Genomic DNA, 25,535 nt, shown 5'->3' with positions numbered 1-25,535 from the left:
CTTATTGCTGCTCCCCGTCTTTAAGTCAACACCAGCCAGTCATCTGAAAGGTTCAATATGGGTTTTCTCATTAATGGCCAAATCCATGGGGTAACCAGGCAGCGCTACTTCTCCCCAAAGACCCCAGGCTAGACTCCTCTCTCATTTAATTTAATGTCACTCCAATAGGACAAGCTCACATTTATTTAGCCAGTCTGCCCTCAGGCATCCTTCCACCTAGGGAGACAGGGACATTTACTTACACGAAAGCATTTGCTCTGGCGTTGCGTCATCTGTTTATTTAAAACACACAGTCAATGATGCGTTAGGGAGCTAAGAGATCCACTACATCTTTGAAATAAAAAAAGCCAAAAACCGTTTTAATTAACTCCATCTGTATGATCTTTATTCTATTTGTTCTAACTCCCCAAGGTATAGACAACCATGAACAACTCATATTTGCCTTTTATGAAAACAGAATAAAACATACTAACATACTGAGCCCATTTGAATCAAGGCCTCTCTGTAATGTGCAGATGCTGGAATATTAAACATGTCAATACAGCAGGTAATCAAAATAGGAAGTGACACAAGGTGCATGTTTGCAACAGTTAAGACATGAATTTCTTACCATACAGAGACCTCGCCTCTCTTTAGGGGAGTATTATCAGCACAGTACATCATGCAAACAAACAACATTTTTCAGAGTATGTTTCATTCATTATCAGTCATTCACAAGCCGAGTCCCCCTGCTGATGTGTTTTTATATGTGACGGGTGTAATGCTGCATGGAAAATAATCAAGATTTAAATATTGATTACAGTCTCTCAAGTAGTGTCACTGCTGATTCGAAATGCCGTTAGTCAAAGAGGACTCCCCAGTCACACTTAGTGCAGCATTCCCCGCCAGAGCCCTTGTTCTAATATATGCCAGATAGAATTATATATGCATCCTTATTTCACCCCCCTCCACTTACCCAAACAGCATGCCAGTGTATTTAGTTGTCATAATGAGCTGTCATGCCTGATGCACTGCATGGGGACACAGTGCCTGCCAGCTTTGTGTGTGCAAGTGTGTGTATGTGTCTGCCTCGCTGTATGTCTATATTTGTTTTCTGTGAATATGCTGTATGCAAGTGTGTGCCTTTAAGTAGATGTGTGCATGTCAATGAATGCTGAATGCATACTTGTCAAGTTATGCTTTAAGTGTACGCCTTGGCACATGGTTTCAGAGCGAGCCATGCAGAGAGAGACGTGAGCATGAAGAAGCAGCTGCTGGAGGACTTGAAGACAAGACTAAAGTTCCTGCAGGAGATGGAGAAAAGTTACAGAGGGCAGGTGGAGGAGTTGGAGAAGAAGGTAACATAACAGCGGATGCCATTCTCATTTCATTTATTAAGCTCAATGAAAAGGAGAAAGAATAAACTTGGTCTCTTAAATGCAGTGAGTTAACTTTATTCAATTAGAAGGAAATTTAAACAAATAATTGACTTTAGTACGTCTTCTCACAACAAAAATGCAATTTCCCCATCCTACTTTTTTCTGCTTTATTTCTTATCTTCCTTATTTATTAGCTCTGTTTTATATCTCCACAGGTGAAAACTTTATCCGAAGAGGCCACCAATAGGAAAGCCCTTATTGAATCTCTAAAGAGGAGACTTAGTGTTGCAACCACAGAGAAAGGCCAGTATGAGGCCTCCGTCTCAAAACTCAAGGAAAACCTGGAAAAAAAGGTAGGAGAAAGCCGCAGTGCCAATTGTGTCTGTGTGTCATGAAACATTTTAGTTCTTTTATGAATTAGTTATTTATATAATGTCCTTTGCAACAGCACTTTGATACTATTGGCTTCAAGAACTCATTGACTGCAGATTAAGGCAACACATACAAATAGACAAAACACAAAAAACTACATTTGACAACACTTGTGCAAATGTGCCATAAATTTGGAGAACCAATTTGGCAAACATTATTTTCCTTATAAACAGTGTGTTTAGCTCTCAAAGCTATTATGTGTTGACAAGTAGACTGGAAGTTTTTTTAGGTTACTGACCTGTTCAGTATCTCCTATGCATTGCCATGGTACATTGCTAATTTATCAGATTGCAATTTAGTAGGTAGTCACTTTCACTTATAACTATGCAACCTAACTGTAATTTGGTAGTAATCTTATACAGTTAAAACAAACACATTTACTCCCTTTACTTTCAGTGACTGATTTTTCAAAACTTCTAAGTACAGAAGATGAAAAAAGACTTTTGGAAATGATAAAAACAAGAATCAAATAAAACGAATACTAAGTACTTTTATTGTATGTGTTAAGGTTACATTATGTGATAAAATGTTTAAATCTACTCAGGAAGATTCCAGTGGCATAGAAAAGTGAAACTGCCATGGTGAATATTGGTGCTTGCAGCCCATTCGTTTGCTTTGAGATTAGACATCACCACTAGGATCCTGAACAATTAAAATTTGACCACATTTTGCCACAAATGCCTCACGGATCCATGCATACTTACATCTTTCTGGAACAATTGCTCACAGCTGACCAGTTCAGACTGCTGTTCTTCTTTATAGGAGCAGCGAATACATGCCTTGCAGGCTCGTGTGGGAGCCAGTGAGCAGGCTCTGGCTGCACTGGAACAGACAGCTACCGAGCAAATGGAGGGGTTGACCCAGCAGAGCTCCCATTCCTTGGACAGGCTTCAGAGACAGCTTGGCCAGGCCTACTCCCATTTGGAGCAGCTTCACTCTTTTATCAAGGTATTGTGCCAAAGGGGCAAGGGATCAAAGGCCATGTGTCCAGAGTTCTTCCAGTCAAATAATCTAACTCATTTAAAACCAGTGAGGTGAGGTGGACCTGCAAGTTTTTAACCTCTGTGTATAGAAAATGTGTGGGTGGACCACCTGAAGGGTTAGGTTTAGGGTTCTGGTTCCTTATTAATTGGGCAAAAGCTGAAGGAGGGGTTGCTGGCATGCTGACCCCTTTAAATGAACAACTTAATTATGTGTAGCAGGGCTACTCTACACAGCACCTATTCCATTGTCTTGCTTTAAGTTGCCTTGGGGGGTATGGAAATACTTAAAAAACCCTGATGAACGGACTAAAGTCTTGCCATTTTCTTTCGACATTGATGGGTTTACCGGGTTTCTGCTTGTAGTAGGTGCAGTACCATACACTAGCATTTCAAGCTGGATTAGCTGAATGCAAGAAAACTGTCTCTTTATAGTGGACTTAATCTGCAGTTAAGAAATGTCTGAGCCCATTGGCAGTTATATAATGACAATTTACCTCTAACTAGTCTAAACAGATAACTACGTGTAATAGCTGCTGACAGTCCACTCTAAGCTATTGTCTCACAATAGCAACTCTATTCAGCTTCTCATGTTGTTGGTCAGACTGCAAACAAATGTAGTGCACAGAAAAGCAAGTCTTGGCTCAAAGTCCTTTTTCACTAACCACTGGTGACACTAGAATCTGAAAAGCTGCCCGTCACTCCTACAGGCTGTATCATTGTTAGTCGATCGTCTGTGGGCTCCAACTTTGATGTCATGTGAGTATGAGTCATAGAGAAGAAGTTATTTGAGGAAGTTCTGGCAGAGCTGAAAAAGTCTTTCAGAGGAGAAAGAAATTCTTCCAAGTCCAGTTGCATTTTCTGATCAAGCTGTAAATTACACTTACCTGGATGACTGAAAACAACACTCCTTGAACATTACCAATATAACTGTATCTCAAGAACTTTTCTCGGGATAACACCAAGAGTTTCTAAAAAGTAAGAATGAAAATGCATTGGCACCAGTGGAGACTTGGCAGCAACAAACCTAAGAAATATAGCAGCAACCACCCAAAGATAAAGGAGCTTAACAAGAAAACCATTTCATTTATTTCTCTCAGTAACCAGACATTCAGTATGGTGGAAGATGCAGACTTCCGCAAGAGGATTTACTTGAGGCCTCACTACACTATCCCTAGCTGTTGTTACTTCTCAAGGTGGGAATATATCAGAATTGGCCAAAATGAATTGAAAATATCTGCATATCAGATACCATTACGAATCCAATATTGTGCAGCCATTGCAGAGACCAAAAAAACAAGCTGCAGGTTGACTGGGAAAGAAAACCGACTTTGATCACATATGTGTAGATATACTACTAACTCCAAGTTGAGGTGGAGAGATGAAACCTTTCGGCTTTTTTTTCCAAGCCAGGTTTGACAATCAAATGCATGTTGCATGTGTGAGGAATCAGGGGATGTCCTGTCATGCTCTGGCGAATTGTAGTACAAGAGTGGAACGGGTGGCAGGACTTTGAAATATATGTCAGAAAGATCCATGGTGGCACGTTGCTGTGCCAGAGGTTCTGGATAGTGTCCCTGTCATGTTAAATAGAGGATGGTGGCAATCAAATCTAGATGTGTTATATAACAGCAGTGTCAGTTGAGCCACAGCACAGTTTTCAGATTAGAGTATAATAGTTAGAATTAGGGATGCACGATATTATTGGCACATTACCGATATTGGCTTAAAAATCTGCCGATATGATTAACTGATAAAATAATGGGCTGCTGCACACATGTTGGGCTCATGTTTTAAGTTAAATTTGAATTTAAGCAGCAGTCTGTAAGGTACATGTAGCTGAAAGCAGTTGTCATAAATATATATGCAGTTTTATGTATTAAGCATTTTTCTTATATTGCACAAGAAATGAATTTTACATAACTAATGTGATAAGAGTATCACCATAATACTGTATGCTAATTCCAATACAGAAGAGAATTGATGATATCTGCAATTAGGTGGGTGGGAAAAAATATCAGTACCGGTAATCGGCTAAATGAGTTGTAAAACATTGGCATATCTGATATCAGCAAAAAAAATCCAATATCGTGCATCCCTAGTTAGAATGAGAGTAGGAGCCTATATGTCTGAGGTTCACTGGAATGCCCCCTTATACTTTGGAGTGAGATGATGCTCCAAGTAAAGGTCTGCAAGGGTACTTGATGAGTGGAAGTTAATGGATGTTACTACAAATTTCCCTTTAATTAGCCATGTAAGGTACTAGCTGAACCAACTGTAGAAATTGTGGTATAGTATGTTTCTCAAGGACGCTTTGACATCAGATTGAACAATGAAGTCTGCAATCTGTGGGTGATTTTCTTTACCTCATGATCTGAAACCATCCCAGGCAGAGAACTGGTATGATGTCGCCAGTGCTGCAGTTATCAAACCAGTCGGTGATGCTGTTGAAGGGACTTCAGTGCAAGGCTGTTAATTTACCTGTCAATGGACATCTCAGCCCCAGGAGGTAAAGGCTGTGATCAAAAGAGTTGCTCTTTTGATTATCAGGAGGAGATCCAGAAGGAGCCCAGAGTAAAACCACTGCTCCTTACCATTGAAAGGAACCAGCTGAGAGGCTTCAGGCATCTCATCAGGATGTCAGCTTGATGCCTCCCTGTGGACATTCTCTGGGAATGTCCAACTGGGAGAAAAACCAGACCCAGAGCTTACTGAAGGAGTTACACTTCCCACCTGGCCTCGGCAAACCTCCAGATTCCCCAGGAGCGGCTGGCATTGTAACTAAGGAAAGGGTTGTCGGCTCTGCCTTGCTTACCCTATGGCAACAGCAACCGGCTAACTCCTCACTCATCAAGGTGGAAGGATGGAAACTTCAAAATTTGCGTTTATGACACTAAGTAATTAGACCTTCTTCTTATGTATGGAAAGAATTCAGCAACCATACTACACATTCTATCAGCCCAATAGAGTTGGCACTGTTGTCTTTGTTTAAGCCTAATCCATCACCTTGAGGTGTGTTTGTGTGTCTGTGTCAGCCTACGTGTGTGTCTGGCAGAGACTGATAAAGACTGTCCATCAGCTGTGCTCAGCTGACACCTGCCTATCAAAGGAGCATAAAAGGGCTTGGCAGAGATAGATTGTGGTGGCAGTGTATTTACAGACACGCATAAATCAAGTGGCACAATTCAGACAGTATTAAGGGGCAATTTGCTGATGCTTTTTTCCTCACGACCCAGAATTATCAGAATTATTCACAGATTATTATTGTCCTTGGACAGCCCACTTGAGGGAAATGGCTATGGGTAGGGTATATTAATCTTCTGCTTCCTTGCCCAGCCTCTGATTCTTTTCTTAAAACTTAACATTTGGCACAGAGGTCTTCATTTATATGTATTTATGTTGTCGAGTAGTCTTGCATGTATGCAATCTACATGTTAACTAAAAATAGAATCTGCATTACATGTGAAAACACACATCTATGGACATGCATAGGAATACAGCTCACACTCGTATATATCTTCTCTCCTCGATTCCCATAACCCTAGGCTGGTGGGGCCATTGTGTTGTTGTTGAGGATTCACATCATTGTTTGTCTCCCCCTGGCTCCTGTGATTCCCTATAAGAACACCAAGCCCTTTGATTGGACTGCCTGACGTCCGGAGGAGATTTACTCTTGTCATGTATTGATCAGGACCGGAGGGCTGTGCATGTGTGTGTGTATGGATGTGTCTGTGTGTGTCTTTATGAGCCTTTTTTTTTTTTTTTTTTTTTTGTTCTTTGGGCCTGCATCCGCTGTGTGTGTGGAGATTTTTCTTTATCGTGTGCCAGCAAACCCTTTTGGCCCCCTGCTCACGCCCCGGGCTGAAAGAACTGCAGTTGAACTGCTAAACAGTGGCCCTGCATGTAGTGACTACTTCACAACATGCAGACACACTAAAGGTAGTCCCTTTGTAAAGTATATTTTGGCTAGTCATCCAAGTACATGATTCTGTGAGATTTTTGTTAATGTTCTTATCTTTCCAAAAGGAATACAGGAGACATTTTCTTACCATTTTAAATGGCAGTAATGCCTGCATATGAGGTTCCCTATAACAGTGTTGTAGGTACAGGTGCAAAATTAAAACATTTTTGAGCAGATGTCATGACTAACTCCCTAGCTCCCGTTGGCCTATACTCAGGGCATAAAATACATTTTTTACCTCATCTGCCATTGGCTAGTGACCTCCAAAAATTTACCGGCCAAAAATATGTTTCACCGGCCAAATAAAAAAGCTGTCTGTTCCTCTTCTTGATCGTCTCCTGCCTCTTTGTTTATCATTTTGTATGTGGTGGCTTCACGCCGGGAATGTGTTGCCACATCCTCCTCTAAATGCTCTTCCCGCCGTGCTTCTTTAAGCAAAGGGAATGAATAGAACTCCGCGGCCGCGGGGTCAAAATAGCCTGACAGTCGGCATGGGCGAAAGTATGAAAACAAAACCTCACATGCAATACAAAATTTTCCATCGGCCACTGGTAGGTGTCTGTTTTTTTTTACACGCACAACTAATTTTTTTACCTGCCATTGGCGCTTGGCTGGTGTTCATTTTACGCCCCGCCTATACGACTATTTCTTTCCTTTTTTTTTACATTTCTTTATTTTAAAATGTGTAGTTTGTACACACGTAGGAGTAAGAGGCTACGATTTAGTGAGCAACTAAGCACATGTGTTAATATACCTCCAATTCTGACTAAAATCATTCTTCCTAATACGCAAAATCAATGAACAGTCCTGACTTATTTATTTATTTATTTTTACTTCAAACCGGAGCACTGCTATGCATGCAGTAGCCTTTCCATGTTTCCAAGTATTTACCAAGCCACTCGCCCGCCAAAACTAAGAAAACTTACTACACTAGCGTCAAAAGTCCACGTTTCCATGGTAAATCTTGTGTCACTGACTTGTTATTCATCAGACTGTGAACGTGTGTAGAGTTTATGTCATACAAGTACAGCATTATTTGGCAAAATCTTTTGTCCCCTACCTGTGAAAAGGTGGATCATCGAGTGCTGTAAATTCAATGATTTTATCATTAACATTTTTGTCTCTGGTAAACTTTCTGCAGTTCTCAAATCAGCACTACAGCCCTTGCCATTTTATTAATGTTAATGCTAGCTGTGCGTACTGTTGCTTTGTATTCCTTTGCTACATTTCCTTAGAAGTGAGGACTTTTAAGGTGACTTGAAAGATTTGTAAAAACTTTTCTTTCCTCCTCTTTTTGTACCCTGAAACATTCAGAAAACATATGCCGGGGTGACAGGTGGCTGCACTTCTTCTTCCTCTCTGGATGTAATTGCGGCTCGCGTACTGCCACCTACTGTGTCAGATTGTATAGGCTTGTAAAAAAATTATTCAAACTAACTTTTGTTGTTTGTTTTTATTGGACAAATTGTTGTACTGGATCAATACATTCTAAAATATACCTTTCATCGGGCCAGTGTTAAGATCACAATTACCTGTGATAGCAATACATTATACACCTATACGTATAGCTGTTTTGTTTGTATGAAAGAACATCTTAAGTTGTAGAAAATATAAACAATAACAACAAGATTTTTTGTACATCAGCGCCCACCTAATCGAACAAAATCAAGGCCTTTTTTCCCTCCAGCTCGGCTCTTTATATTTTTGCCCTTTGTGTCTTCATGTGTGTGAAGAGGTTCAGAGGTAGCTAGTTATTAAAGAGGATATCTTTTTGTGCTCATTTGATCCCCATCTCCATGCCCTAATCCTCGTCCTGTCTAAATTGCCCCTCTGGCAATAGTGATTGTGGTACTAGCCGGGCTAAGAACTCCTAACAAGCACACAAAGACACATTCACATGCACACACTCACATACCCTCCATGTATGTATTTTAAAAAGCTTGTGTGAACACTTGCATATCCCCCTCCCACCCTTTGTCTCTCCCAGGGCTGAGAATTAGCGATAAATTCACCCCTTAATTTCTTCCTGGATTATTCCACATGCAGGGTTTAGGTCAATTGAATGTAACCCTTGACTAGTGACAGTGAATATCTATTAGGCTGTAAATGAAAGAATAGGATCTTCGACTGTTCATTAGTGAGCTGTGTATTCCTTAATGGTAAACACAGCTAATAGATCCCCTAAAAGGAATAAAGTGGCCTTCCTTTATCAGGAAAGGGACAAGTTTGTCTCATCCTCTTTCATTGGGGCGATTCAGCTTATTTGAAAATACATAGATGCACAGGAATGGGCCATAGATGGACTACTTTAAATTATTTGGAATCGATGTGGTTGTAGCAAGTCAAACATATCTGGGCTTGCTGACTTGATTTTGATGACCTTGAGTCATCATAGGCAATTCACAGTTCCCTTGTTGTATGGTGTAATTTCCTAACGTCAGACTTGAGGTCTTCACTTTCAAAGTTAAATTAGATTAAAGCTCCTGTAAAGAGTTTTTGACTAGATTTGAAAATAACAGAAATTAATACTGTAACCTCTTTGTGAGCTACAAATTAGACCATAATTGACTAGATTTAATCTTTATTTTTTTGCCCTCAACTGCTGACGTAGATTAGGTAGATTTTCATGAGAAATATAACTTACTCCAGTTTAGGACAAAATCAGTAAAGAAATTAAGAGCTGTGTAACCAGTGTCCAAAATAGGGTGCCAGAATCAGCGCAAACCAAAAATTGCGGGAGCTTTCACTTTTTTCTTAACATTTTCTCTACTCGTATGTCAAAGTGATCATTCTTGTTTTCATAAACATCATCTTCAGATTTTTGAATGCCTTAGCTCTTCTTGTGTTTTATTTATTCATTAAGCTGTTTAGTGCTGCAAATGGACAACGCTCCTCATACTTCAGCTGAAAGCCTCTAACCATCCTCTCAGCACTCTCCTGTGAGAACCACCTCTGGCTCTGTAAACTGCACCTGGCCCACCTGTGTGAAATTAAGAGAGAGGAGCCATGATGTTTGCTGCTATTGTTCATATGTGATTACCCTTGTTACCGTAATGCACTTGAGTGTTTTCATATGTTTGTACTTACGTTTTGTTTATGCGTGTACTCCTCGCTTGTTTGCTTATAGTGCATACCATCCAATAGCATCTTGTACTTTGATTTTTTTGTTGTTGTTTTTGTTTGTGTGTACTATGAGTTCTCCTGTCTCCAGCTTTCCCTCATCTGAACATCTATTCCAAGGTCAGCTTTTCAGCAGGCTTACAAGGGAATGATACAGAAGATTATTGCCTCGATCAATAAGCTCAAAATGAAGCAAAGGGGAGTTTACTTTATTGACTTTCCCGTGTACAGTGGCAGTTTTAACATTTAATTGTCTCTCTGTATTTAGAGCAAACTCCCATTTAGTGCTCGACAACTGTGCCATCCCAGGCCTGCCTCGTCTCGCTTGCCATTCACTCGGGCACCATTTAAAACAGCTCCTCAAAGCTTAATTATTAACAGTGTTATGCTGCCCTGTTGTACTGAGACATTCAGAAAGCAAATAAATAAATGAATGGCTGTATTTTCAGCAGCTCCCTGTCTTTCTCTCTCTGATGCATGATTCTCTGTCTGTGGAGATTTTAGCAAAACTTGGGGTGCGTTTGGTATCAAAGCTGTGTTCCCTCAGCTTTCAATCGACAGGGCAACAAACCCTCAGGTCCACATTCCTACAAGGGAGCTTGAGGCGAAACCGAAGAGAATCTGAGTGTGTCAAACTCAATATTCCTCCATAATGTACTAGGCCTCTCTGGCGCATGCTTGATCAATTTCATTTATTCATCTGCCAGGCAGAGCTATCCCTCTTGTTTTTCTGTATCCATTTCATCATCCTCTTTTTTTTATTTCTTCTTCTCCTCCTCCTTCAGGCCCTGGCCAGTGAAATACTTTTAGACGTTCAAGAGGTCAAGCAGCAGTTGATGAAGAGGAGGAGGTCGAGGCAGGCCAATGCTGTGGCAGCAAAGGGCGGCCTCTCAGCCAAGTCCATGATCAAAGCCAAGTCCATCGCTGCCTCCATCCTCAATATGTCAGAGAATGATCTCGCCGACATGATGGACACTGACCAGGTAAAGCCAAGGGACAATGGGTCATTTCATAAAAAGGCTAACTTGAGGATCTATATCAAGTCTAAATTATGCCTAGAGCGCTCAGCATACCTATGATTGATTTTCTGTACTGTAAAATTGCAAAACAGCCTAAAAGTTTTCAGGGGGTTGTGCTCAGTGATTGCACCAGAAGACTGAGAAAAACATTATATCATCAATATCAACTTTAAGCCTTGGGTATCTTCTTTTGTCAATTGAGGCTAAATGAATGGCAAGGAGCTACGGTAACTTTGGCCCGTCCTGAGGGAAGACATACTGTAGATTGGAATTGGTGTAAATAGAGAAAATAAGAGGAAACAGAAGCCTTCTTTTCTTAGTTCATTTCACCAGTGTCTAACAATATTCTGCCTCGCTAGAAAACGCTGCTCCTGACTGAGCCTTCCTTATTGATGGGTGGGTAGATTTGGGCAAGTAAACAAACTTGAACACCAAATTAAGGTGAACCACACACAAAGCCACGTTACTTTTAAGTTTGGAGGCTGCACTGAAATAGAGGAGGATGTGGCTTCATGTTTAAAGCTGGTGTTTTTGCACTCAACTAGATCAAAAACCTGTCAACACCTGCAGCACCTGTCAGGTTGTTACAAGATTAAATCTGGCACAAGTTGAGTAAGTACAACTTTTCTTTCTGCCGAAAGCAACCATTGGAAAAAAAAATCTTCCCACTGTCTCTTGTTCTTGAGTTTCACACTCTTTTCCAACTTGGTGGGCCCTTTCTCTCCCATAGATCACCCAGCCTTGTCATCAATTAGCAACCCCATGTTACAATCAAGCTCCCATCTCTGGGGACTTCCTCCCATCCATCACAGGAGGAGAGAGGGCTCACCAGGCACTTACTCACACTTGAAACCAATTTTAGCCCTTTGTAGCCGGGCTCCACCCAGGAGATGACAGGGAACAGTTTCTCACTTGACAAAAAGTCCCCCTCATCAGAGCTGAAACCTCTGTGGGGAAAATTACTCTACTCCCCTTGCCACTTTTTTTTTTTTTGTCTCTGTCGCTTTAATGGCAGTTAATGGCAGCCTGCTTGGTGCTGTAATGCAGCGGGTGTGTTTTTCCTAATTTGTTAATTGAACATGGATAAATCAAACAGCTGTTGAGAATACACACACTAGAGGATTGCACATGTAGTACCACAGAATGAGGTTAACAGTATAAATTGTGATAAGTGCGATTACTTGTAACTGAATGTTGTTTTGAACAAGTTAAAGAGATCCTGAGGCTACTTAATTTTAGGGCTGGGTGTCTTTTTAGTAACTGGGGCTTATTACAAGAAAACTGCTTCATTTAAATGTATTTCCTTTGAGTTTAAACAAAAATCTGTGTTCACATGATAATGCATAAATGACTGAAAACGCTGGCGTATGTACGCCAGTAGTTCGAGTTATAACTTTGTAATGAAACACCACCGGAGAACAGAAGAGCCTGAGCATATAGCTGCTGAGTGGTGAGTAAAAACAAACAAGAAGACTATAGCGAGTTCATGCTTGAATACTTTAAACCTCTGTATGTGGTAGCTTTAATAATCTGAGTGAAGTCAGCAGCGCAAACACAGCTAAGTAGTCATTATGCCATTGTTGTTATTATTCTCCTAATCACACATGGCTATTTGACTGGGTAACGTTATACACATGTGCGACTGTGGCTATGACATCACCATTTACAGAGGAGCTGTGTATTTTAATATTTACTCCACTAATTTAAGATACTTCTATTGTTTGGTTACTTCTCAGATTCAGATTAATGACACAAATTAGGATTTACCAAATAGAATATTGTGTCAGTGTATGATTATTGTATGCTAGGGGGGTTAACAGGCTTCCCAGCAGTATACAAACACATAAACACATTTAAAAAATGGTGGCTGACAGGAGAATTATGGCCAAGCTGTCGTCTCTGATGGACACTTTTTTTTCTATATATATTCTTGTTGGAATTCTTGTACTGTACACCTTCTTGTTTGCTGCTGTAACTCCATGAATTTCCCAGTTGCGGGGTGAATAAAGGAGTACCTTATCTTATCTTATCTTATCTTATCTTATAACTCAGCTTTATCAGCTGCCACAGTAAAGGTATTGATACAATAAGGCATCAGATATTACAATTAAATCATTTTAGTAATATCATGAAGTGAGCCATTCTTAATGATAGCTTCTTATTCCTTTTTGTGCTCCTTTAGTAATTTTCAGTGCAGTGCTTAATTTAAAAAAGTGAGTTTGTAGACTGTCGTATAACTACTGTAAAGCTGCTTCAGTGAGTAAGTTTCCCAATGTCTCTGCACTCATTGGTATCAAAACAAGGTCTCTTTTTCCATGATTATATCCTAAAATGCTCCAAAAAAATGTATTTGCACATTACAATAACCCATTGTTCTTCTGGGGGAGGATTCCACCACACCCCTGAATTTACATGTTTTTTAAACTGTCTTATTTGAATCTCAAGTGTTTGCTATACTCAGTAAAATCGTTACCAGGTAACAGCTAGTTTTGCAATGCACTTTACCATAGGCCAACTTTTCAGCCAGTGAAATGTTAAAAACAGCCACAATTCAGGTCACACCTGTTGTCCTAAAGGCTGAATCTTTCAAAAGAGAAATCTATCAGTTTTGTATTATTGATAGAAAACATCATTTTAAAATACAGGGGCTCACATTGAGAGCTCCTCTGTCACTTTTTAAATGTTGAGATTTTTTTATTAATTCTAATTGATTAATTAGTCTGGCTAAGTCAAACAGAGCAGTGCTAGCTGATGTTAGCCACACTCAGCAAACCAATTTGACAATGTTTATCTGCAGCCTCTGTGATCCTGTGAATAGCCATGATAAGTAATTTGGCTAATTTTGACTGTTTTCATTGTTTCTTTCTTACCTGTGGACAAGTCGGCAAGTAGAAATGTATATTTCAGTTTAACCCTCCTGTTATGTTGTGGGTCAAACTGACTCTAAAAGTCTATTTTATGCAGGATATGCCATAACAGGAGGGTTAAACAACTCAGAGTTTGATCATTTCAGGACAACCCTTGTAGTGTGTGCCTAAGTAGATGTTTGTCAGCTTGGTGTTGAAGGAAACTCTACTTAAGTGAACCATATTAAAACTAGCTGGAACTAGCAACAAAAGGCACAATTAGCTTTAAGCTATAAACAATATACGTCTTTACAATCTGAACAGAGGATGATTTTGACACATGGTTGAAACGATTGAAACTTGTGTAACTAAGTAGGAATTTCATGAAGTTCAAGCTTTCGAAAGACTTTGCTGGATTGCCTGTTTCCTTTTTTTTGTGTGGACTTGAGAATGTGACACAAGGTTATGAGCATGTCCCAGCAGTTTTCAAAAGTCTGATACATAGCAAGCGTATTCATTTATTCACTTGGTTATGCGATTCCAGTGTGCTGAATGAGAGTTCGGGGCTCAATGGGAATGCTTTTACTTCTCAGTTTTACTTTCAAATCAGAATTCTCTGTTGCCAACAAAGCTACTTTTCTAAAGTTTGCTAAATTTCTCTTGTCAACAATCTTGCAGAAGTTTTTTTAAACATTGTAAGACACTGCATTTGGGTTTGAAATCAATGCCTTTTCTGAATTTCAGGTGTATCGAAAACTTTAAATGAATGACTCCTGGTTTTGGTTTATATACTGGGAAAAGATAACCTTCAATTAATTACACCAAAGTTTTCTAAAGCCCACATATATTCTTCTTTCTAAAGCAATAGTCTTGATTTGCTGATTTTCCCCAGACATATAACTGTGAGGTTTGATTTGATGAGTTTTACTGAACAGAAACTTAGTTGTGACCAGGCTGTTTGTGCAGCTGGCATTGTAGTTACAAAGTGGGACCACTGTTCATTTAGCTGTTTTATGGACATAGGGGATTTGTAAATCAGAAAAATATGTTTTTTGAATTGTCAGTTTGTTAATTGGTTTTCAAAGCATTTAAAGAAACTTTCAGCTGTTTCTTTACATACAGACACACATTTAAAACCAACGTGATATGTGCCTAAATGCAAAGCCAGCATGTTATTGTGCTTAAACAAAAGGACTCACACATGTATCATACTGCATGTTGTTTTTGCCTCTGTCCGTTCCATAGTGTGCAACAGAGAAGCAGAGAGGGCTGAGCAGCTCAAGGCTCCCCGGACAACTTGTTGTGGAGTTAATGATCCAGATGTAATAAGACTATAATTGCCAGGCCAGTTTGTTTTGCACCTGATGTTTGATGGAGGGTCAGTGCTTTGTTATATATCCACCAAGGGTGTATAAGCACTCTTACGTCCACACAAACACACGCACACTTTTCCACACAACGATGTTCACCCTGTTGGAGGCTTGAAGGCAGTAGTCACAAGAAAACCCCCCTTTCACTCTCCCCTTTTTCTCTCGCTAATAAAAGCACACAACCCACTCCCACCGCCCCACCTACTTCTTAGTTACTTTAAGTAGAAGTCATTATTAGACTGAAATTAGGTAAGACTGCTATTTTCTTCACACTTTTGATCAAATTAATACACTATCTAATACACATCTGCTGCTGTTGAATTAAAACAATTTGCACCCAAAGCAAGCGGCAACCTCCGGTCTAAAAATATGAGTCCAAAGCGGAAGTGCTAAAAACTGCAGTTCATCAAGGATCCGCTTGAGGCTGGCTCCGGAAGTACCGGAAACCACATACACACCAATTCAAAAAAGCCGATCTTTACAGCAGAAATAAACATGTTTACAGCCTGGTACAAAAGACGAGTGTAGTCTGGATAGCTAATTTCTCGATCGGCACATACTGTATGGGGGGGTGAATTATTTTTTAACGCTGAAATTTCAAAGATATTGAGATTACGAGTCTTCCAATGACAGGCACAGCTGACTGCGAGAACACTGTAGCTGTTGGCTAGGAGGCTCAAAGCCCGCCTCTTTACTTCACAATCACTCCTCAGCAGCAATATGGCTGCCGTCGATGATTTTATACAGTCTATGACCCAAAGTTGACTCTGTTAAAGGTCACATAAAGTCTGCATGGCAACCCCACTTAAAAAACATTAGCCACTGAACAACCCAAACAGACCTCTCAAGATTGTTCCCGTTAGGTCTACCTGTAAGTGACGGGACTTTTATATTCAGCCACACACACATTCCCCCCCCCCCCCCCCATCCTTCCCTCTTCTGTGTCCCTGTTAGGCACTACAAGACTCGTCACATCATTTGGAACAGTATCACCTGGGGTTTAAAGTGAAGCGGTAACATATTAGTGCTGAGGTGTCCATGGCCGTGCCGTCGTTCTGCTCTCTGTTCATTAGCAGTAACAAGGCTCCTCTTTATACATGAGTAGCATGCAAAGGTACGCTGGCATACCTTGCCACTGAGTCTCCAGAGAGCTCCTTCAAGGTCCTAGTTACTCTGATGCTACAATTCTACCCTCAAGCAGGAGACTCACAGAGGCAAATGTTAAGTTACAGTAGCAGATTCCCTCTAGAAACATCAAGCATCAAACATATCTCTAACCTGATTCATTTACAGTCTTGATCATTTTCTTTCTTGTACATGCAATACCTTAGATATCTATTTTTGTGAGGAATTCTCTCACCATCTGCATGATTTAACTTATCTTTTGTTCTCTTCATCCTATAAATGAAATACATGTCTTTGCCGTTGTGTTTGCAGGGAACGGAGGCCCGACCAGAAAATCCGGGAGACCAGGTGTGGCTGGAACATCTCCACCACCTCCTTCAGCAGAAGGTCAGGCTCACACATTTGGGATAATGACCACACAAGTTACCAATTCCTACACAAACACAGGAAAGCGAAATCTTGTGCAAATTAAACCAAGCCGGTAGAATATTTTTTCAGCCAAACAGAACTCTGAGTTGAGATGTCGATTTTTTAGAAAAACTGTTGTCTGGGAGTGAAAAGATAACAGAAAATTGACAGAAAGTTTTTCTTTTTAAAGTTTCTGGTAACAAAAAGGCTGCATTGAAATCGAGCACAAAACAAGAAATTCTATTATGTACACAAAAAAAATCTCACTGGTTTCATAAAAGCTACAAGTATTTGCACTCTGATTTGTATTGCTTTATTCAGTTTATTATTAGGGAGCCTACTAAACATTTAAATATATTTTTTACAATCAAATCCCTTAATGACAATTTTAATAATGTGTCATTTTGTAATAATATTCTTTGGAAGATCGTCTATTTTTACATTAGGATAATGTTCACCTCAATCAGATACAAATGTTAAAATTACAAGAACTTAAATACTTTTTTGGGGTGCCTTTCAATGTGACCTCGGTTTTTCAACTACTTCATCGGGTGCGTGTTTGTTCTTGTCTTGATACCTACTACATGGTACCAGATGTGTTACCCAAACCATGCAAGAAAAAAGGCTTTGTCATTTTTGATGTATAGAAAAAAATTAGCTCTATTCTTTACCAAAATGCAGTACATTGAGGATGTATTTTAGCTCCCGCTCCTGTGTGTTCAGCTCCAGGCTCTAAAAAACAACAATGATGCAAAAGATAAAACAAAGAAAAGCCACTACATCCTCACTGTACGAGTGTGTATGTGTGTGTTTGTCAGTCTTTTGTGTGCACAGCCACTCATCTGTGAGTGCTCTGCTGGAGCTTTACTCGAGTGCTGTCAACGTCTGCTCGCTGTGATATGTGTATGATTGAGAGTGTCGAGTGTGTGTATGTGTGTCTTGTCTGTGTTCTTGTCAGCGGCTGCCGCAGGCACTCATGCGTCGCCTCCGCACCACGACACACACCAGACACTGTTCTCTCGTTCCCCAGATCTTCTTCTGACCTTTCCACCTTCCTCTCCCCCTCCCACACTCACATACACACAAACACACACACACACACACACACACACATACACACACACACACACACACACAACAAGACTCAACTGAATCCATGTTTTTCCCTTCTAGCTGGACAGCTCTCAGTCCCTGTTCTCTGTCTCTCTCTGCCATCCTCTACTGTCCTGCATTCCTCTCTCTCTCACTCTCTCTCACTCTCTCTCTCTCTCTCTCTCTCTCTCTCTCACTCTCTCTCTGGCTCAGACCCCGAGGCAGCTTGTTAGTGGGGAACTAAATATTGATTTGGCGGGCCTGTCGATGCCGGGAGAATGAGCTAGTGTCCACCAGAGACCTCGGCACCGGCAGCCTGCTATCGACGTTTTCCGTGGGCAGAACAGGGGGTGGTGGAAGAGGGGAAGGGGGGACAGAAGCTGGTGTGGAGAGGAGGAGGAGGAAGAGAGCGGAGTATGACAAGGCTGAGACTTACTTGCCCCTAGGTCCCTGTGGGGACCACTGGGACCACCATAGTCATCCCCCTTCACTGCAATAGACTTTTTCTCTTGCCTTTCAAGTCCATCTCAAGCTGTTTTTTGCTATTTATTTATTTATTAATTGTTCTTTCTCTCTTTATTTCATGGATTTCTTTCTCATGTCTCTTTTTTTTAACTATCAAATCAAAGAGATAACAGATTCTGTTCCTCACTGCTTCTCTCAGGCAGGAATGATAACTTGTATGGAAAGAGAACAGGGAAAAGGTATATAAAGATACATTAGCACCTCTCTTGTTTAATTGAGGCAGATCTCTGAATTTGAGTTTTTTTAAGATGGCTTTATGCTTGTACTTTCTCCACATGGCCTGTGATGCTCAAATGCGAGGCTTCTTAGCGAGGGAATACACTTCAAGAACCCTCAAACTGTACTCCCTTTGCCTCTCTTCTCTCTGTCATAGCTTATGAAAGACTCACCAAGCAGAACATCTGTGAAGTGAAATGGCCTGGCCTGTCACCCTGCCTGTGACACTAATAACACACTCCCCTAATAGTGATATGATCTTACCCCTGAGCTGCACTGCCCACACTTCTTCAAATAAAAAGACAGAAATAGACTCAGTGAAAGGAAAGATGAGAGAGAGATCCATGTCCTTAACTGGTTGGCTGTCACTGAAAGAGGATGAGGATGTGTCCATCTCTGTGTGTGCGTGAATGTGTGGGTATGTGTATGTATCAGTGTGTGCATGTGCACTCTCACGACAACCTCATCTTGTCACTGTCAGTGCCTAATGGAGCTGCCAGAGGGACAGCACTTTATTATCTCAGTGGCCCTGTCAATAGCAAACCCATCACTCACTCAGTGTGTGTGTATGTGTGTGTGCAGATGTGAAGGAGCAGATGAGTGGTATGTATGTGTCTATCTGTGTGTCTGTCTGCAGGCCATTGTTCGCCATCCCTGTCATGTGCTGCCACATGTCAACCTAACAAGAAAGAGAGACATCCACACCACTTTGGCAAACAGTTTGTTGCAGAAACAGAGAATCGTGCCCGTGAACTCGCAGAGTTACTGCTCCCGTCATCTAAAAGAAGTGGCATACATTTCTTTCTCCCCCTCACTGCTGCCCCACATGTCCACTCAAAACCAAATGAAACATTGCATTCATTTCCTCGTCTCTCCCCTCCACTGGTGAGTTAATGAAATCAAACCCTACGCCTCTCAGTGGAGAGCCACCATGAACAGCGCTCCATGGCCGGGATCGAGGGACGGTGCTATCTAATAATCATGAGCAGGCCAGGGGGTGTTCTGTATGGCTCCACTGCAACCCGCCATGAATAAGGCCAGCAGAGAAGATGGAGTGTCCATGTGGGCCACGGGGTCCAGGCACCGGCCCGGGGAAGCATTGATTTAATTGCCTTTGGTTTATTTGTGGAGTCCTAATTATTGACTGGAGGTAGAATTTAATGGGCCAAGTCTTTATGAAGACAGGGAAATGACTGGCTTCTGCTGCTGGCCAATAATGAACAGGAGGAGCATGTGCATGCGAGCGTGTGCACATGCTTGCAAACGCACGCGTTCCCTCCAGATCATTTTTCAGACTCATTTTGTACACGCGCATGCCCATCTCAAGCCTCATGACAGCATAATAACATTTAAAAAGTCATTGACTCTGTTGATTTCTTTACGAGAGGACAGCGGTTTGGTTTACTGGTATGGGGTGGCGCAGAGGGCCTGCTAATATTTACCTCACAATCACACCCGAGGGAGACGTACAAGCATCACTTCTTATCAGCCTCCCAACTATAACAAGCAGGTGAACATTACATTAAGACAGTAGTGGAGACAGGCCCGAGCGATCTGGACTGGACTTGTTATAAAACATCAAAGGCATTTATGGATGGACTGCAGGGCTGAAATAATTCCTGTAATTTCAAACCCTTAATGAACTTTGGAGAATGGTTGCTTTAACTCATCGCTGTGAAGGCAAATAGATTCATTTATCAGACATTATATAACAGACTTTCTTCATGTCACCTCTTGTCAAAGCTTATCACCATATTGGCACTTCACATCATTAACCCTCTGTGTGAAGCATATCAAAGGCTCCGTGCCTCACAGTGATAACATACTGAGAAAGTTTTCCATTGTTGTCGATGCAGTGAGGGTGAGAGATAGTGTTGTGTTGTGTGGCTCATTATGCCTCTGTAATGACAAGGAACAGCTCGGAGTCCCACACTTCTCTCTGAAGGAAAGTGACTCTAATTAAGCCTCATTTAATGATTGAGCTAATTAAATCAGCCACTCTTTTTCCGTCTCTGTAAGTGTGTTTGTATGTGTGTGGAGGGGACTCGAGCCGAGCCTTTGTACTGTAAATATGTCACTGAAACAGAAGGGGGGGAATCCCATGAGGAGGCCGCTGTTAGAGTAGTTAATGCCCGAGAACACTGTGACTTTTTCATTGTGTGTTCATCTTGCAGTTCACATAAATAGAAACAGCAGATACAGCTCGTTGGGGCTGTTCATTTGCTTTGTTTGGTGATTACTAACCAGAGCAGATGAAATATATCACACAGCACATTTCAGGGGATCACTGCAGGTAAGCCAGATGATTCATTTTGTCTTTAAAATCAAGTCATGATGATTTTTTGAACTCTATCTGATTTCCTTAAAGTTGACTATCCCTTTTTATATTTACAAAGATAGAGATAGATGTTGTACGTAGACATTTCCTCCTTGAAGAAATGACTGGATGAGTTAAATTTCCTCCATGTGACAGTTTGCTGCAGGCTCAGCCACTTTTGTTAATTGTAACTGTGTCTCAGTACATTAACTCAGCCAATGAGTCGTACTGTTAATCACGGGTGTGTTCCTGATTGCACTATTCTACCTAAAGGTTGCATCTCTTTTGTATGGATATCACCTTTCTAAATTTAAACCATGATCGTGCCTGAATCACCTCATTTCCACACCTAATGAGAAGGAACCTATAACAAAGACCTGGTGCTTTCCTGTGTTTAATCTTGGGTGTATTTAGGTCAGATCCTTAACAAATGCATGTTGTGCACTGAAATGATGTTTCCAAACAACGTATCAAGAAAAGGAGAGATTTTTAATTACAGTATTTGTGGCCCCAAGTGTCCAATTCCCTTTCATATCTGTCTCTTGTGGCCTAAAGGGAAGAAAAGAGAAGGGATCTGTTCCGCTACAGGGGTAGGTAATTATGAAAGAGAGGGAGAGAATAGGCTTGTCGGTGCTTTAGTGATTCTCTTACCTGAGCCCCTCTTTGCAAATGTGACATATTCATTATCGGAGATAATCAAATGCAAGATTCTTTAGTGCGGTGCCTTTGTGCCTTGGCTTTTTTTTTAATCTATTTATCATGCTGTTGTTGTTGTTATTCCCCCGTTTGATAAATTTGATTTTCAAACAAAAGTGAGAGGATCAAAGATCAAAGAGCTGTTCTTCCCCCTCTGTGATAAAACTACTATAACTACTTCTCCCTTACCTTGAAAAGTGGCCTACATTGGAGAGGACTCACCAACTTGGGACAAACATTAAAAGCAAGAATCCTTCACCACTGTGAAACGCTCCTGTCATACAGATCGGATCCTTAAAAAATACTGTTTTTATTCTTAAATTAACCAGCAGTGTACGTACTTAATGACTTATTAACTCACGTCTCTGCTTTCCGTTACAGTGTAAATATATACACCTAAACATGTTTTGATGTCGGTATATATTTTGAATCTCCTGTCAGGCCTGGAAAGGACTCAAATGCCACTACTTTATTTGAAATTTTTTCAGTCAAGCAGCTAAATCTGCATTTAGTTATTATATGTTTCTGTAATGAATATAATGATAGGAACAAAAGAGAATAACTGAATAAAAACATTTGCCTCTTAAAATAATCCCTTGCTCACTGCACCAGAACTTTGGACCAGGTACACTCCGATTCCCCCTCCCTTTTCCCTCTCACTCATTTAGATATCCAGCAGCCTGACACAATCTCTACAGCTCCTCACAAATTGGGCCCTTGGAAATAATTGCACTAACCTGTTCCGAGGGAGAAGACAAAAGAGCTAGGATGATCGATCTTTTAAGGGAAAAAAAAGTAAGTGTATGTAATGCCACTACCAGACAATGGTCACTGGAGTGCTGCAACTTTGAGCTACTCCTCGCCTTTAGGTGTGCCCCAGGCTGTGGAATAGCAATGTCATTTAATTGGCTCATAAAAACACCTTTTGCTTGCAGCTCCGGCCCCTTGCTTTCACACATGCACACACACACTTGTCAGTGTCAGTGGCTTTACATGTCAGTTCACTTCTGAAGCATGTTCATGAAATCATACCTAGACAAAAGGTCTGCTCTGCAGGGCCTGTTGAATAGTAATAGACGTGGGTTAGCATGGCTTAATGCTATAGTAGCTTTTTCAGTGTTGCCATAGGGGACAGGGGCCTCTTGCAAAAACAGTGGCTGCATTGCTCAGCGCTGGTGCTGGCTATCTGTGCCAAAGGGGACAGGGGGCCTGGCTAAATCAACTGTAGCATAACATTAGTGCAAGTTGCTAACACTGCCTTAAGCTGCCCAGGGGATTCACCAGAGCAGCTGCATCACAGCTTACCTCCAAACATCCTGCAGCGTATCGGTCCCCAGAATATGTGGCCATAAGATGAAAGGGAAACATAGTCTGGCTTGTCCTGTTTGTGGTTCTGTGTGTGAGTGCCTCTGCCCGAATCTGCTGATGTGAGTCAATTGCTAAAGGGAGATGATTCAGAATGAAAACTGTTAAATCAAACACACAAGAATCATTTACCAAGCAAGGGACCAAAACTTTTCTCGCTTTATCTGGTCCCATATGTCAACTTTGACAGAGATTTATTTATTTCTTTGAGTTTTCTTCAAGTGGTTTATATTTTTGTTCCTTTTATTTCCAGAGAAGGAATAAAGCTTGGCCCCACAGTGTTGTAGTTTGTAGTTGTAGTTTAGATGCAACATCCTCCATTCAAAACAAGAGCTGGGCCTTTAATGCACATTCAAAAACATCATCAGGTTTTAATATAAAATAGATATCAATACTGTTAAGTCATTTAATGTCTTTCAAAAGTCATCAGATAATTTTAAAGGAATAAAAAAACAACTTTCATGTAACGTGAAGTTAGACTTTCCAATAAAAGTACGTTTGAGAAGGGACATAAGATTTTAGGTTGTCAAAAAAAGAAAAAAACATTTGAGGCTCCATATTTGGCAGCCTGGGCACTGATTTAGCTTAGTGGTTGAGTCCTGCGCCGCATGTACATGACTACAGTTCTCTCAGTGGACAGCCTGTATTCGATTTCAACCTGTGGCCCTTTGCCACATGGCATCACCATAGACCGTATATTAAAATGGACGCTTAAGTGTTCACTGACTGTGAAGCTAAAAGATTTAGAGCTCCCCATGACTGGATGCAGTATGGTCATAAACCCTGCCTCTGCCATGTTAACAGACGAAACATGGGTCAAACTATAAAATTAAAACGCACGTTTTCTCAACAGGGTTTCTGTCATTGTAGTTAGTTATTCCATGCTGGTTTATGTCAAAGTGTACATTTATTTAAAAAGCTTAGTCTTAATTATTTATTTTATGCTAAAACACTGATTGATCATTGGCACTGTTGATAAATGTGTTATCCTGCAGCATTCTGGATTAGTTGAGTAGCAGATGAACAGCAAGAGAAAGCAGAACACTAACACAAAAGTCAATGAACTTTCCATCGTCATAAGTGTCTGGTTTAAATCAACACAAGAATCTGTTCTGCTGTGCACTTTACCAATCTGAGGGTTTTTTGACATTTTATTGTTAGGTTAAATGCGTGTCTTGGTTAGCAGAAACATTGTGACTTCAGTCCCGCCAGGTTGACTCTGCACATGCCATTGCTCCATCCCATAGAATGTATAAAATGTGGACGTAGTATCCGTGACGTCACCCATCTGTTCCTGAGTTCTGTTTTGAAGCCAATTGCAGCCATATTTGAAATGAGTAACTCAACCAGGCATAGTGTGACATAAAGAGGCGGAGTTTGAGCCTCTTAGCCAACAGCTATGTGTTCCAATCCGGGAGTCAAGTCTATTGTCCTTATTTGGGCAAAAACTAGTAATCTTAATATCTTCTGAACCGTTGCGTTAGAAAATATTCACCCCCCGTACAGTGTGTGCCGATAGAGAAATGAGCTTCGTAGAGCCAAGTCGTTTTTTTGAACCAGGCTGTAAAGATCGCCTTTTTTGAATTGGTTTCTATGTGGTTTCTGGTGTTTCTGCAGCCAGCCTCAAGCGGATTCTCGATGAATTGCGGTTTACAACACTTCCGCATGGGCTTCATAGTTTGAGACCGGAGGTTGCCGCTTGCTCCATCCCAAAATTAATCAGTGCTCATAGAGTCATTCTTTTGGCTTCACAACTCACAATGGGCAGAAATGAAGGCACATTGTAGGTTTTGTAAACAGTCATTGGTCATTTCAATACAAGCACATAAAGCCCTGAAATATACCTAAAACAAAACAAAACAAAAAATTGAACAATTGTGGCAACTTTGGCTCAGTAGTAGTTAGTCATGTCTTCACAGGTAAGTTGGCGGTTTAATCCACAGCTCACACAGTACACATGCCAAAGTGTTCTTGGCCAAGACACCATCCTCTAATTGGTCCTGGTGCTATAGCGAGCTGTGAATGTGTGTGAATGGGATTGGTTAGTACTGATGGTCACTTCTTATAGCAGCCTCTGCCATCAGTGCGACATGTAATGTTAAAGCGATTCAAGTGGTCTCGACTAGAAAATGTATGTATTCCATCTACGTTTACCACTTTTTATGTTAAAGAACTTTAAATGGCCCAAAAAAGATGATTGAAAGTTTTTTTTCAAAGCCATAACATGTGTTTTTGAATATCACTCATGCAAGGTTTATCTAGATCATGTTTACCTGTTTGTGTTGTTTACTCATATTCCCATATCAGCACTATTAATGATCCAGTCTCCCTCTTTGCTGTCCCATAGAGCCTTGTGTTGTGGCTGTGTCTCTATTTTAGTGGGTTTGTTTGCATAGTTAGTGGCTCTAAGTGCAATTAGCTGATTGGGAAATTGTGTGTGTGTGTGCCTGTGTATATGTGTATGAGACAGAGAGTGAACCCTCCCGGGGGCACAGAGGCAGAGGGAGATGTCTCAGCAGTTACTTCTGTGTAGTGGTTCTCTGAGGAATAGCGCCGGGTGTTTGATGCATCCAGTGCTGCTGGAACTGACTTCACACTGCACAAATACTCAAGTAAACGCACACACACACACACACACACACACACACACACACACACACACACACACACACACACTTCCCGGCACATGGGGCCTTGTGTTCCCT

General features: G+C 40.9%; 1 protein-coding gene across 1 annotated transcript in view; it reads left to right on the top strand.

The window, feature by feature from the left end:
• cntln (centlein, centrosomal protein) overlaps positions 1–25,535 on the top strand; it is a 95,319-nt gene that overhangs the window by 67,507 nt on the left and 2,277 nt on the right. Inside the window, exons 23-27 of the mRNA XM_034688446.1 lie at positions 1,211–1,337; positions 1,574–1,711; positions 2,553–2,738; positions 10,637–10,834; positions 16,524–16,598. Coding sequence (XP_034544337.1) covers positions 1,211–1,337; positions 1,574–1,711; positions 2,553–2,738; positions 10,637–10,834; positions 16,524–16,598 — 724 coding nt within the window. The remainder of the gene's footprint in view (positions 1–1,210; positions 1,338–1,573; positions 1,712–2,552; positions 2,739–10,636; positions 10,835–16,523; positions 16,599–25,535) is intronic.

The sequence above is a fragment of the Notolabrus celidotus genome, chromosome 7 (genome assembly GCF_009762535.1).
Source record: "Notolabrus celidotus isolate fNotCel1 chromosome 7, fNotCel1.pri, whole genome shotgun sequence".
Taxonomy (NCBI): Eukaryota; Metazoa; Chordata; class Actinopteri; order Labriformes; family Labridae; genus Notolabrus; species Notolabrus celidotus.
Note: the sequence above shows the minus strand (reverse complement) of the source record. Positions and strands in the feature narration are given on the sequence as shown.